At 39.5% G+C, this 14,315-nt stretch overlaps 1 protein-coding gene across 1 annotated transcript in view; it reads right to left on the reverse strand.

Annotated features, from left to right (window-relative positions):
• Positions 1-6,936: 6,936 nt before the first annotated feature.
• CAPZA2 (capping actin protein of muscle Z-line subunit alpha 2) overlaps positions 6,937-14,315 on the reverse strand; it is a 260,949-nt gene continuing 253,570 nt past the window's right edge. Inside the window, exon 10 of the mRNA XM_069228921.1 lies at positions 6,937-7,675. Within this exon, the coding sequence (XP_069085022.1) occupies positions 7,535-7,675 (141 nt within the window). The 3' untranslated portion in view covers positions 6,937-7,534. The remainder of the gene's footprint in view (positions 7,676-14,315) is intronic.

Below are 14,315 nucleotides of genomic sequence, written 5' to 3' on the forward strand. Positions count from 1 at the left end.
ACACTGTGGACAGTATTTAAAAGATGTATTCTCTGTGATCAGACACTATTACAGCTGGCACTAAGGTCGAAATCAGCAAAATAGATATTATTCTCACATTCACGGCTTCTGTACCAACATTTGTCAAAATATCTTTCCAGGAATTCGAGGATTTATAGCCTTTTGGTGCCCTCTGGGACATAATTCAAACATGCCAAAAGGTCGAATCCCACAACTTGAATTCTGATTTAAAAAAACTGCTCAACATTGGACTCCCAAATCCTTAAATGTCTGTGTCACATGAAACACACAAAGCCTGAAAAAAACCAAGACAGACTGCAAACATTCTTTTCCATAAGCACCCATGCAGATTTAAGCTATACAAAGCACAAAACTCAGTTTGAGGAACACCCATTTATTAAACACCACACAAACAGAAATAAAAAGATGCAAATATGCAAGAGAAAGAACACAGACAGACACTACAAGACACCAAAGATGTAGCAGCTACTCTGATGGAATACTCTAACCTTCCATCTTGCAGCAATGAATTTAAGAGAATACAGGAAAGAGGAGTGTTTTTATGATTTGTAGTTTGGGGAAAATGGCGCCTGGATACCTTGCGCAGCCAGCCTCAGATTTTAGGAGATGAGCAGCGGAGTCTGTTCTTACTTGCCAAGCCCCCTTGATTTTTATTTTATCAAGAAGGAAGGCTTTACATACTTGTAATTCTAGTTCTCCACCTTGGGTGTCATTTTCTTTATAAACACAAAATGACACGACATTTGGAACACACTTTTCAAAATGAAATCTCTTTGTACAATATATTTGAAGAAAATGGCTATTGAAAGTTAACATTTCTGTCTTTTCTTTATATTCCATACAGCCTACTACATTTTTAAACAATGTATACAAAGCATCTTGCTCCCTAGATCTCTTTCTTGAATTTGCCAAGGAGGCAGATGGGCAGTCCATTACTTTGATGAAGAGGTAAATCGCCGATAATTAGAACAAGCAACAACTCTTTCTATTGTGGGACCCTTTGGTGATACTAATTAGCAACGAATGGCAAGGGTTTCTCCAAAACAAAGTGAATGAAAAACAAAAGAAAAGAAAGACCCAGTTAACAAAATAATTAACCAAACACCTTTAGGTGGAAGATAGGATTGGCCAAATTGTACATCTTATTCTGGAGCCAAAAGCCAAATAGCATTGTCTAGCAAACATATGGACCATACTCCAAATTTCATTAATGGGAACGTTCCTCGAGAAAGCAGCAGTAGCTTTCTTACCTCTTACAAGCAAAGATCTGTGCCTTCTAAGAAAGAGTGTGGCCTTGTTACAGCAGGTACAAATGCATGGAAATATCTACCTATCAACCTTCTTCCAAGAAGTAGCTAAACGTGTGTAAACAGGCCTGTTGTTAACAAGGAATTGCTTCGTTTTTTCAAAGTAACATCAAAGCTCTCTTGACATTAGAGCTCTGTATTGAAGACAGAGAATTTCTAGAAACAATGGAAGTTTGCCTTATAAAATCCAACTAATTGAACAAAGTTCTCAAAGAACCCTAAAGACTGAACTAATGTCTTTTATGGGAATGAGCTTCTTGCTAACCCTTTAGGCAGGCCAGCATTGTGGTCACTAAATCTAGTACATTCCAAAAAAAGGGTTGAAGATTAGGTTTGTGCACAAGTTCACATGGCGGTCTGGCCACGTTATTACAGAGAGGGCATAATCAATTAAGGAAGGCCATTTCAGAGGCCGGTTTGTAAAGGTTGTAATAGTTGCTTGAATAGATTTTCATTCATGATATTTGTGAAGATGACACCTTTCTGGGTCAATCCATTTTTCGGTGGACGACACAAGTGACAGGAATAATGGAGGGCCTTCTTTACTGAAATTTAGATTCTTGAAAAATGTTAATACTCTCTGGGGTCAAACTAAGGTAACTGGTGATATGGACAGTGGATTAAACCACTTATTCTGTATAGGAAATTCAGACTGAAATTATTCATCTTGTGTGGATTAAGTGACAGGAGGAACTAGTCCGACCAGTTGGGGCAATAAGGTCCATCCTTGCTGTGGATTGTTTCAATTTTGATTGCCTGAATTTGATTCATTGTGATTTGTTTGACAATTTTAAAAGCAGAGGAGTTTAGGGCAAAAGGTGAATAGAAATAAAATTGGCCAGTTGATCAAAAGGACATTCCCTTTTTAGTTGGGTTCTGAACATCATATAATTGGTCAGGTGCCATGGTGAATGCATCCAACCAACATTCCGCATAATAATAACATTTCTGCCAAACCCTTGTCTTTGATGGCCTACTAACGCTGGTCCATGAGAATTCTCATGAACTACTGTGTCCACATAGGTTTCTGCTAGATAACATGAGCTGCCCTCAAGAGAATCCTTTACCTTGTTCCTTGGTTCCGAGATAGTACATCTCTGCGGTATCTGTTTCTATAATGACTGTTGCAGACCAGATGGACAATAAAAAGGACTGGATAGGTAAATGGAAGGTACTCAACTCCACAACAATTTGATATGATTGCGTCTTTTCCGAGGACGCTCATTTAGTGCCCAGATGGACAATATGACATGCCACCCAGAATTGATGCATTAAACACTAATGTCTGAGTGAAAAGGGGTTCCTGACAAGACTCTCCTTTCATGGGGTTCTTATTCTGGTACCACCATGGAAGCCATATGTGGTATAGAGATGAATATAGAGATAACGCTCTTCCCAGTATCCCACCTGTGGCACTACTGCTCTTCAAGTAATCTCTGAAGAGGTGTCTGCTCAGCAAAAATCGATGCTACAAGAGGCAGTTAAACGAAAATTAGACTATTACAGTCAGGGAGCACGACAATATTTTTTTTGTTAAAGTAATTTTTGTTACGCAGAAGACAGTGTGTTCTCTAAACCAATTAATGTTGCATACAAACCTGCCCAAATGGTGAACATCTGTAATTCAGTAGATGTTAACTAGCTGTGATATGATCTGGAGTCTCAGATTCTGCAGTATGATTGAGATGTGTTTTTTTTCCCCAAAAACTACATCAAGAAATTATTATGTTTCCCTCCAAAACCTTATCATGCACTGGGTTATAGTAGGCAATCTTTCATGTAGACAAACAATAGGCGCACCCTTCAGAGTATAATCACTAGTATAGTCAAGCATTTGGAGGGGGTCTTCAGACTAAAAAGGTAGTCTTGATTGTTCAATTTCCTGGGTTTCTTCATGATGTGAATGTGGAAGTATTCATCTTAGAGGTCTATTGTGCACATTCAGTCTGCCTGTTTAGGCAGAGTATGAAATACAGTCAAAGCCAACATTCCGGGCTTCTATTCTTTACCCATTTGCTTGCATTTTTCTCTTGGATGGGATATTTCTTTTTAGAGAGTTGAAGGAATTAGTACCTCCGTTTCCCTAATGTTTAAACAACTATTTTGGATTCATAGGCGCAGTCATTAATCATAGTGTACCCTGTCAGTACAAAGTAAAAGACCCATTTTTCCTGTTGTATGCTCTGCAATGTTAAAAGCATGAGTCAGACCTGTCCTTTGGCAGGCACTCAAAGGTGGGTTCAAAAGAATGGGGTCGTTGCTTGCTTTCCAGAGCTTTTCAGGTGCAGGTTACATCTGGTTTTCTACTCTGTCACTAGCCTGGTGCTTTTTGTTTGGAAATTAAGTATTTCTCTGTGAAGATATTTATGAAATTCAGGCGTTTTATTATACTAAATGGAGAAGTCATAACTTTTTTCTTTCCATTTCTAAGCCCACTCATTTAAGGGATTCTACTTTAGTCTTCATAGGTCCCAGGTAGAAAGGTCTAATAATTTTAAGAATAATGCCTTTGTCCGGGGACCTGGCATCAGCACAGTAAAGCATAGGGCTTCTTTTAGAATTTCAACTGGATACTTATTTAGCTGGGTTAAAAATTTCGATTCAAGATTTTAATATCTCCTTGAAACCTGGTTCTAGCTTCTGAAAATAAATATTTGAATTGCTAGAGGAAACCCCATAACGACCTAATCAAGTGCACATGTTGCAGTCTACACTGTGTAACTTGCTTCCCTGCGGTGTCCATTAGCTTGCTTTTCATCTCAGGAGGAGCAGTGAAGGGAAAAAGATGGGAACTTTTTTTTTTTTTTTAACTGTAGCCAAAATATAAAACAAATCACTAATCTAAAGAAGGGGTGATTTAGGAAAAAGTTTACTTGTTTCACTTAACCAGTAGCCCAGTACTACATAGAGGCCTACGAGTTTAATTGCACAGTTCATAATATAAAATTCATCCACCTAAGAGGGTGAAGTGTTACTATTAGTTTTCTGGTGAATCATTTTGCCACTTCTTTGAAGGTTGCCATAAAGTCCACTGACAAGATTCTGAAATGGGTAAACTGTAGCAATGAGAATACCTGCCCCAATCATGCAGAAGAGAAAATCGCACCCCCACAAGAGACCCTCTTTTAGCAGTAAAGACTGGGTACTGCTGAGGTATCCATGGAGTTATTGGGTGAGTGTCTTCTAAGATGGTGAGATGGAGTTTTGCTCTCGTTTCAAATGGGACATTTTTCTTGCACTTTGGCTTTCCAATGCAAGAGATGGTGGTACAGATGTCTATTCTGGATGCTACCCTGTGCTCTAGGCGGGGTTGCCTCAATCCTGAGAGAGAGCTGGAGAAATGGTAGGGACTAAAGCCTAAGGGTTTTACCAATTCTATGGCAAGTTGAAGGCCCTAAAGGTTGGTAAACTGGTGATCAACAGCAAGTAAATCAGAGAAACCCTTGATGTCAACTGTAAGCCATAATGGAGACTCAGATCTAAGGGATTTCTGCAACTATCAGAGTGAGTCCAAGGAGGTCCAAAGTAAATATATGTCCACTCATGGCCTCATAGCAGGGTTCCTACTCAGAGTCATTCAGTGTTTCGTGGCTAGCAGACAAACTGTCTTCCTATCCTTCTGTTTCCTAGAAGTCACGTTTTGATGTCACACTTCTAGAGTGTGATGCTCTATAAGATAATACAAAGTATGTTAACTACTCCATGATCCTTCTTCAGCACACTCTGCATGTGCAAATATTCTGCTCACCAAAAAACAAATTTCAATAGTGTTTGTTCCATAAGAAAAATAAGGCAAAATGGCGCAGATAAACATGAAGGTATAGTTTCTCCACAAAGAAGAAAAAAATAACTGCTTGTGCTTTGCATTCTGAGACACCAACTATAACAGTTGCCTTAAGGAAAGGGCTGAATATCTCTCTGAAGATCATTTTCCCTATTTAACCCTTTTTCTTATTTTTTTTACCTGTTATTAATATTAATAAGTGAGAAGGGCGTTTTCAACCCACATTTGCTTTAAGTTTTAGGTTTCAGTTGCATTTATTTTAAAAGGACAGTAAGTTTAGCCTTTATCAAGGAATTTACATTAAATATTATAGAAATATTTCTGTTGAAAACATCAATCCAGGACCTCACATACAAGAGATATTCTAGATTTATAATATGGATTAAAATTCCATGACAAAGATGTTTCAAATCTTGTGTGGACCTTGTAGCACATTAGCGCACTGTACGCAGCTTAAAAATGATCAAATGGAGAAAAAAGGAAATAGATGTGGCAAAACAATCTTCGTAACTAAAAGAAAAAGAAAAAAAGCAAGATGAAAAAGCACAACAATCCCAACGAACATAAAAACAAACTTACATTTGCAACGGATCTACAAATCAACCTACAGAAGAGTAAACAACAGCTAATAGAACAATGTACAAAATTAAAATGGTTTAGGCTCTTCCTAATTGTCCGGACTCTAGATTTTCTTAAATGAGAAGCAGACTATTCCAACTGTGCAGGGTCTTTTGTGAATGGATCTTCGGGCTAATCTGTTCTACTGCCCCAAGATACCTTTCTAAGATAAGGAGGAACTTAATCAGTCCCGAGTTTATTCATAGGTTTCAATAGCCATGAGAGCTCTGAACAGACTCCTCATGGCGAATGACTGGTCTGAGGATTGCTTTCCACAGACTTTTCTTCTTATCCCTTGGAACCCTAGACTTTTCAGATTCAAGATTCAGACTAAATAGATTGCATGGCTAATGGGAGGGAGACCTTATGCCACAATCACCATGCAGAGTCTTTAAATGGACTCCTAGGACTACTGCACATAATCTGTTCATGGAAGATAATGAACAACAATAATGACCTCGGCCAATGGGGGTTTGACAGCAGACTCTACATCCCAGCTTCCAGATACCATGATGACTGAAAGAGTTCAAGCGTTACTTCAATATACAAAGGACAAATGGCTCTATGCTCAGAGGTCTAGCTGCCTTGTAGATTCTATGCAACCCGAAAGGCAACACTTTTTGCATGAACTGTCCTACACTGGCAGTCCTTGGTGTAGGGTGTTGAAGCCTCCACACACCTGCTCCAAACCTTGTTTGTGCAATCACAAATGTTCCTTGTGATCCCCACCCTTCGCTCATCTCCATCTCTGGGGTTCCTAAAAGCAGATATAATCTTAGTCTAACGAACCTTTCCTTCTATAAGGCTTAACCCTGGCATGACCAGCAAATTCGAGAAAACAGCTGTGAAAGTATTGTAAACAAAATGCAGAGTTCTAAGTAGGATGAGCAGAAAGGATGCTACCGAAAGATGTTATAAACTATTATACAACTAATTGGCATTTCATAAAATATGAAAACCATAATAATTATGAAAGTCAAGGCCAAACCCCATAAACTCAAGTTATGTGCAACTCACATAAATACAAAATGTGCATTTTAATGTTATGTTGAATTGTAGCACATTTCAATCGAGGAAAAACAGACACAGTAAAGAGTACAGGGTTATATATATATTACAGTTTGCTGTGTTATAATACATTTGTGGTTGTATATTTAAAAAAAAAAAACGTTTAGAGGAGATGGAATCCACACTCACTTAAATAGCTCTCATGAAAACAAATCATTAATTGTATTTATTTCCTTTGTTCAAAAACCTTAAAACTACATTATACCTTGGCCGCCTTTAAAAATGTTTCAGTAAAACACTGAACTCGCACAATAAATGCATTTCCAAAGATTTTAACATAAATTGCTTTCTTAGAATGGAAAGAAGAAAGACTATTTCCAAAGCAGCGCAAACGGCAAAAGCTATGATGAATCTGGAACTAGAAATGTCCATTCCCGACCTCATTACATCTGAGAGACTATCCCCTTCATAATAAAGTACCAAATATTAATTACAGGATTAAGTAAAAATATTTATCATTTCCTACTTTCAACCCAAATCTAATGGGTATGTTTATTTTCTTTGAAATAATGCTAAAGGAAGGAGTTATTCAGGTTAGCCGATTTACCAGCTTTCTTCAAGAAATTTAAAATACAAAAAAAGGAAAAATAGATTAGCTAAGCTTTGTGCTCTAATTAAGTGACTTCGAATGGCTAAGACCGGCGGCGACTGGGAAATGTGCCAGTTCTGAATACTTCTGCAATGTTTTCATTTGTATACAAGGACACTAAAATGATCCAGTCATGCAATGTTCATCTTAAGCGTTCTGCATCTCTTTTCCAATTTTGTAGCTGAGAATCTTGTTCCAGTCGATTTTAGTGCGGGTGACTGGCAACTGCCGACGTAAGGCCTTGAAGGTGGTGTCCGACATAGTTTGATAGTTCTCGCTGATGGCAGTCTGTAAAGAAAATGGTGAAGAGAGTGTAATTAGCTAATGTTGTGGCATGCATGAAGTAAACTCAAACAATGATTTAAGTAAAGGTGCACAATTAAGTAACGCAATCGACGACTGTTTTGCTATCAAGCCATTACATATAAACAAGGGTGCACGTGTGCTAACAGTAAAATCAAAATGCACGGAGGAAGAACAAAGTCTAATAAACTGGAAGAGGGGCGGGACTCAATCTCGCCACTGCACCTGTGGCCTCCGTTCAGGGGCGGCTGTCGACAGCCCACCCCTTTTGTTTGCTCCACTTGCCATGCAGTGAAATGCTTCTTTTTAGGTTTCAACAGACAGCGCAAGTTGTTTAGTTGAAAAAGACCTATTGTGTGCTTACTGCCTGCCCACTGCTTTCTATTGGTTGGCTTGATTGTCACTCATTTGCTTGCTTCTTATACAATTTTCATTGCCCATCTCATGGTTCTTCCTTCCTTGAAATATAGCTTCTGTAGCATCCTTCTAATGGGCTGACTTGTACCCAACCAGTGCTTATGTTTTTGGTTCTGCATTTTAACTTTGAGCACTTTCAAGCTGCATGTGTTTTCTAAGTCTCTCTCCTGTGCTCCTCCTCAGCCACTGCACTCTGTGCTGCTGGCTCCTTCGTGTTGGAATCTCTCTTGTATACTTCTCTCTTCGCCATACTTCGCTTTGTCGCATGTAAGCTTCTTCCGTTCACTTGCTGCTTTTCCCCTTTCCACCCCCACAATCTTTTTTTCTAATATTTTATTTTTCATTCTTTTTTTGGGGTGGTCAGGGTAGGAAATTGCTGCCAGTCCGCACCTTTAAAAAAGTGCTTCTATGCTAATTCTATTTCATCTTTAATATACCAATTCATTTCTGATTGGTAAACAGAAGAGAAGTGGAAGAGCACCATTTTGTAGGAACACCGTGCATAATGATGTATGTGTGTGCAATGTGTAATGATGTGGTCGCTTCATTGTGTCTTTTTATTGCTTTTTCCTCTTGGCTTTGGTTTACAGCATCACCAAATTGAATTGGCAAAGCCGATATATTCTAAGGGTGAGACCTATTGACTTTGCCATGCTTGTTTAAAGGTTCATGGAAATCGCGAGCAGAAGAATACTATCGGTAGCCCCTTGCTGAAAAAAACTAACATAGGTCCGACTTTATTGACCACTTTAAAGCCTATCCTTTATCTCTGTGTTGGCCAAAATGAAGGAGAAAATAGTTGTTACAAAGCTCCAAAGTCATATGCATGCTCTTAATTGTCTTCCACTTTTCCAATCAGAGCTTTTCTTCACGGCACAAAATACCTCAATTGGAAGGAAGCTTCTTAGTCATACTAAATGTGTCTGTGGCTTGCAATACTATGAATATATTTTGCTGACTAACTTGCTATGGTGCATCAAGTAAACCCTTCCATCATCAAACGGTTTACTTTTTTTTTTTTAAGCCATCAGGCTCAAAGGAAGAAACTCTATTCGCTCATGTCAGCTCCAGCTGAGTACTGCAGCGCTCACTGTTATTACCAATTTGCTTCAACATTTACATGGCCTCCTATTTTGACTTTAAGGACACACAGGGACAAATGCAGTCTTATGCAGACATTATAAAAATAAATAAGATTTTAGCAGTATATGCCTTCAGGCCTGCAACTTAAAAAAATGCTTAGGAATAGCTAACTCTAGAAGCATACCAATCAAGTCATAGCCAGTTGGTTCCCAGACTGAGGCTCTCCCTTTTGGAATCCAAGGTCTCCTTGCTGACCTTAGATCATTTCCCCGGCCTAATGCCTTTGGAGAAAAACTTGTATCTGACTCAAAAATGAAAAAGTTGCTTACCTTAAGCACCACTATTTCTGAACCATACATAATCACCCTACAGATTACTCATGTCACTTGAGTTATCTTTCCTTAGAAGACTCGCCCGGAACAGCTTTTAAGCTCGCAATATCACTCTAGCATCACCAGGTGGCACCATAAGGCTTAGCCGTGACTCTTCCTTAAGACATGACAACATTGGAGTATAATAGGTGCGTAACAGGCTCCAACTGGTGCACTGACACCACTTCCTAAACTTTTTCTGCACCCCACTGCGGCATGCAGAGACATACCGAGAAAGCAACAAAAGTGGCAAATACAGCACATAAAGTCCACTCCTTGTTGTAACAGTAAGAGTCTGAGGAATCTGCAGGAATACTAGAAAATGCCTTTTATGAAAGTAAGTAACATTTTCTTCTGATTAATACATGTTCCTGCAGCTGTCTAAAGCTACAACTGTCTAAAGCTGAACACTGACAAAACCGAAATGGTGATCTTCAGGAACAGCACCGCTGTGGGACTTCACTTGGTGGCCAACAGAGCTACAACCGACCCCCATCCCCACCACCCTCGCCAAGAATCTTGTAATTATCAATAACCGCAAACTACACATAATCACCCAAGTTAAAGTAGTCACTGCCTCATGCTTCTGTACCCTGAAGGTGCTGAGGAAGATTTTCAAATTACCAATCAGCACCCAGAAAAACATCACGTGCATCCTGGTCACAGGCAAGCTGGACTACAGGAATACCCTTTGTGACAGGATCCTATTACAACAATCTGCTATAAAACAACAGAGCCAGGACGACTGTTATGCATAGGCTGAACTAAACTTAAATCCAGATGGGACAGACTGTCAGAGTAGGGCCTTCTTAGTAGTGGACCCAGTTCTCATGATTTGTTAGTTAAATAACTACGATTGCTCTCCTTCTTTTCAATCTTCTGAAAAGGACTTAAAACACACCTATTTTAAAGAGGCAAGTGCTGTGCCTAAACACCATAACTAGGTAGTGTCTGAAGTAGCAATCTAATGACTGATTTTTTAACATTTAGAATAAATACATCAATGGTGGGGAGGGGAGCAGACAGTGACTTTCCCACATAAATGTATCTAAATCCTTTAAACAGGTATTTTGACTATAGACGTATCTCAAACTGTCTTGTTATACATTAGTAAACCATTCCCACCCACTAGCCTGAACAGGTGTCTAAAGATGCAGTCATTCACTCCAATTATGTCACAGACGTGAGAAACAAAAGCTGTTTTTCCATTGTTGTGACGCAAGAGTGATCAATCCTGAAGCTGGACCCTGGTTCTTTCAAGCCATGTTTATTTCCAAGCTTTCAAATTTGAAAATATTGTTCACGATAGAGGACAGGGTTAGAAACCATACGCAATATAAAAATGTAGACATAAATGAATAAAGGGGATGTTTTTCACTTTGGGATTCTGAGTGAAATTACAGAGAACTTGAGCTTTGCTCTTGTTATCTATTTCATATCACTCACAATCCCTCTTTGAAAAACATCCTTTAATTAGAGTTACCCCTCTAATTCTAGATCTCTGTCGCACACAAGCTATGGAATGACTTTCTTACTTAGGGCTTATTTCCACAAACAAATCTCCTGCAGTCATATTTAATGCAGTCTCTTCACACGGAAATATTGTGGATTGTCCTGAGACAATGACTGACTAGACTGAATTTCTATGACCACATAATATCTCTACATTCTCATAGTTATCATCTGGACTATATCATTTTGCAAACATTCTATTTATTTAAATTTCCATTATTCAAAACCGATGTTGCATCCACACTGTGTTAGGTTGGAGTGCAACCAACAAGAGCGAGGAAAACTTTTTATGCTTAAGTGCTGTGCTCAAAAGTAATATCCAAGACAAGGCTCGCTGAATTTTTAACTCGAATGCCATACAAATTTGACATTGACTAACAAAGGTGTGGCACTACCCCTAACCTAACACTCATAATAATTACTGTCAGCCAAACTGCTGTGTGTTAACATTTCATCTGACTGTGGGGTATAATACAGACAGGTTGGGTAAATCAGAGTGCAACATAACAAATAAACAAAAACAGTAAGTTCAATATTTATGGCATGTTTGCTAAATAAGGAGCAACAGGGCTTTAAAAATTGTAAGTTTGTATGTGTTATTTCTATAGTCGAAACATAGCCAAAAGGCAGCGGAGCGTTTTATATGGTCACAGGCAAGCTCTAAGTTGGTGAGTAATAAGAGAGGAAGCTGAGTTGTTGATGGTTAATGCATTGTGATATAGTGTTCTTTAAAGAGGTGAGTGTTCAACTCTTTTTTAAATTGGAGCAGCGTTGGGGCTGTCCTGATGGATATGGGATGATGTCAGATTTTGTGTGCATAGATGAAAGGCTTGTTGTCTTGTTTTCCTTTTTTACACTTCTTGATCTGCAGTATGATGGTGTCCACCAATGATGGATAATGTGTCTGCAAGGTAAGCAGGGATGCCGGTAGTGGTGGTTTTGTATATGATGCAGGTTGTTTTGAAGATGGTGTGGGCTTGCAAGGCAAGCCAATGGAGTTCTATGTGAGTGTTGGTGATGTGATCATATTTCTTCAGGCCTGGTATAAAACGTGCAGCGGCATGTAGGATGCACTCAGGGGGCACCAGTGTGGAGTCTGGAAAGCCATAGTGTAGGTGTTAGACCTGCTGCCTTAGGGTGGTCTTCCCTGAAACTTTTTGCCTCTCCTCCTCCATTTTGCTGGACCCATTTTGTGTTGGCCTTAGGACTCAGAGCACTTTACCATTGCTAACCTGTGCTAAAGTGCATTTTCCCACTTCTTAAAAGATGGTAATATTGTCTTATCCCCAATTCCATATTTAATGTATTTATAAGTCCCTAATGAAGTGCATTACATGTGCCCAGAGCCTGTAAATTAAATGCTGCAAGTGGGCCTGCATCACTGGTTGTGCCACCAAAGTAGCCTTTTAAATATGTCTCAGGTCTGTCATTGTAGAGCCTGTGTGTGCAGTTTAAACTGTAATTTCAACCAGGCAAAGTGAACCTTTTGCCAGGCTCAAACCTTCATTTTTAATACATACAAGTCAACCCTAAGGTAGGCCGTAGACAGTCCCAAAGGCACAGGCTGCAGTGCATTTAGAAAGCTAGACCTGTACTATTAAGGTTCACATGTCCTGGTACTGAAGAACCCTTAGATTCATTTTTCACTACTGCAAGACCCATCTCTCCCATATGGAAACATTGGAGTTGCCTTATTACATTTTCTAAATTAAGCCTTCACACATGCAAGTTTACTATCTAGTAGCAAAAGTGAGCGGGACTGTGTGAATGGCGGGAACATTGAGAATATTTACTACAAAAAGGTAGGGATTTAGGGAAAGTACAGAGCTTAAGGGGAGACAGGCTACTGTAGTCACAAACGTGACAAAACAGTTATAAATGTACTCCAGCCCAGGCTTGGAGTAAGTCAGACATCACTCATTGCCAGCCAAAGTTAGTGCAAAACACTCCCATAGAAAATTACAGATGCTAGAACTTAAATTAACATCCCGCAGGAAGTTAAGTTAAAAAATAAAATTCATTTGATGTTTAAAATAAAAATATTGAAAATGTCACTTACCCAGTGTACATCTGTTCGTGGCATCAGTCGCAGTAGATTCGCATGTTCTGCAATAGCTCGCCATCTGGTGTTGGGCCGGAGTGTTACAAGTTGTTTTTCTTCGAAGAAGTCTTTCGAGTCACGGGACCGAGTGACTCCTCCTTTTGTCTCCATTGCGCATGGGCGTCGACTCCATCTTCGATTGTTTTTCCCCGCAGAGGGTGAGGTAGGAGTTGAATTGTAGTAATAGTGCCCATGCAATGGATTGACTAAGTATGCACCTATTTAAGGTTGAGATGATGCATATATAAATAATTGAAGGTAACTTCCAAACTGCTACAGGCTCCCGGGGAGGCGGGTGGGCACATGCGAATCTACTGCGACTGATGCCACGAACAGATGTACACTGGGTAAGTGACATTTTCAGTTCGATGGCATCTGTCGCTGTAGATACGCATGTTCTGCATAGACTAGTAAGCAGTTATTTCCCCAAAAGCGGTGGATCAGCCTGTAGGAGTGGAAGTAGTTTGAAATAATGTCCTTAATACGGCTTGACCTACTGTGGCTTGTTGTGCGGATAACACGTCTACACAGTAGTGCTTGGTGAATGTGTGAGGCGTAGACCATGTGGCTGCCTTACATATTTCTTGCATTGGGATGTTTCCTAGAAAGGCCATGGTAGCACCTTTCTTTCTGGTTGAGTGTGCCCTTGGTGTAATGGGCAGCTGTCGTTTAGCTTTAAGGTAGCAGATTTGGATGCATTTAACTATCCATCTGGCTATACCTTGTTTTGAAATTGGGTTTCCTGCATGAGGTTTTTGAAATGCAATAAAGAGTTGTTTAGTCTTTCTGATGTTCTTTGTTCTGTCAATGTAATACATCAATGCTCTTTTGACATCTAATGTATGTAGTGCCCTTTCAGCTACGGTATCTGGCTGTGGAAAGAACACTGGAAGTTCCACTGTTTGATTTAGATGGAACGGTGAAATAACCTTTGGCAAAAATTTAGGATTGGTCCTTAGGACGACTTTATTTTTGTGTAGTTGTATAAAAGGTTCCTGTATAGTAAACGCCTGAATCTCGCTTACTCTTCTCAGGGAAGTAATGGCGATGAGAAATGCCACCTTCCAGGTCAGGAACTGTATATCGCAGGAGTGCATGGGTTCAAAAGGTGGACCCATAAGTCTAGTTAGGACAACATTTA

Source organism: Pleurodeles waltl, chromosome 4_1 (genome assembly GCF_031143425.1).
Source record: "Pleurodeles waltl isolate 20211129_DDA chromosome 4_1, aPleWal1.hap1.20221129, whole genome shotgun sequence".
Taxonomy (NCBI): domain Eukaryota; kingdom Metazoa; phylum Chordata; class Amphibia; order Caudata; family Salamandridae; genus Pleurodeles; species Pleurodeles waltl.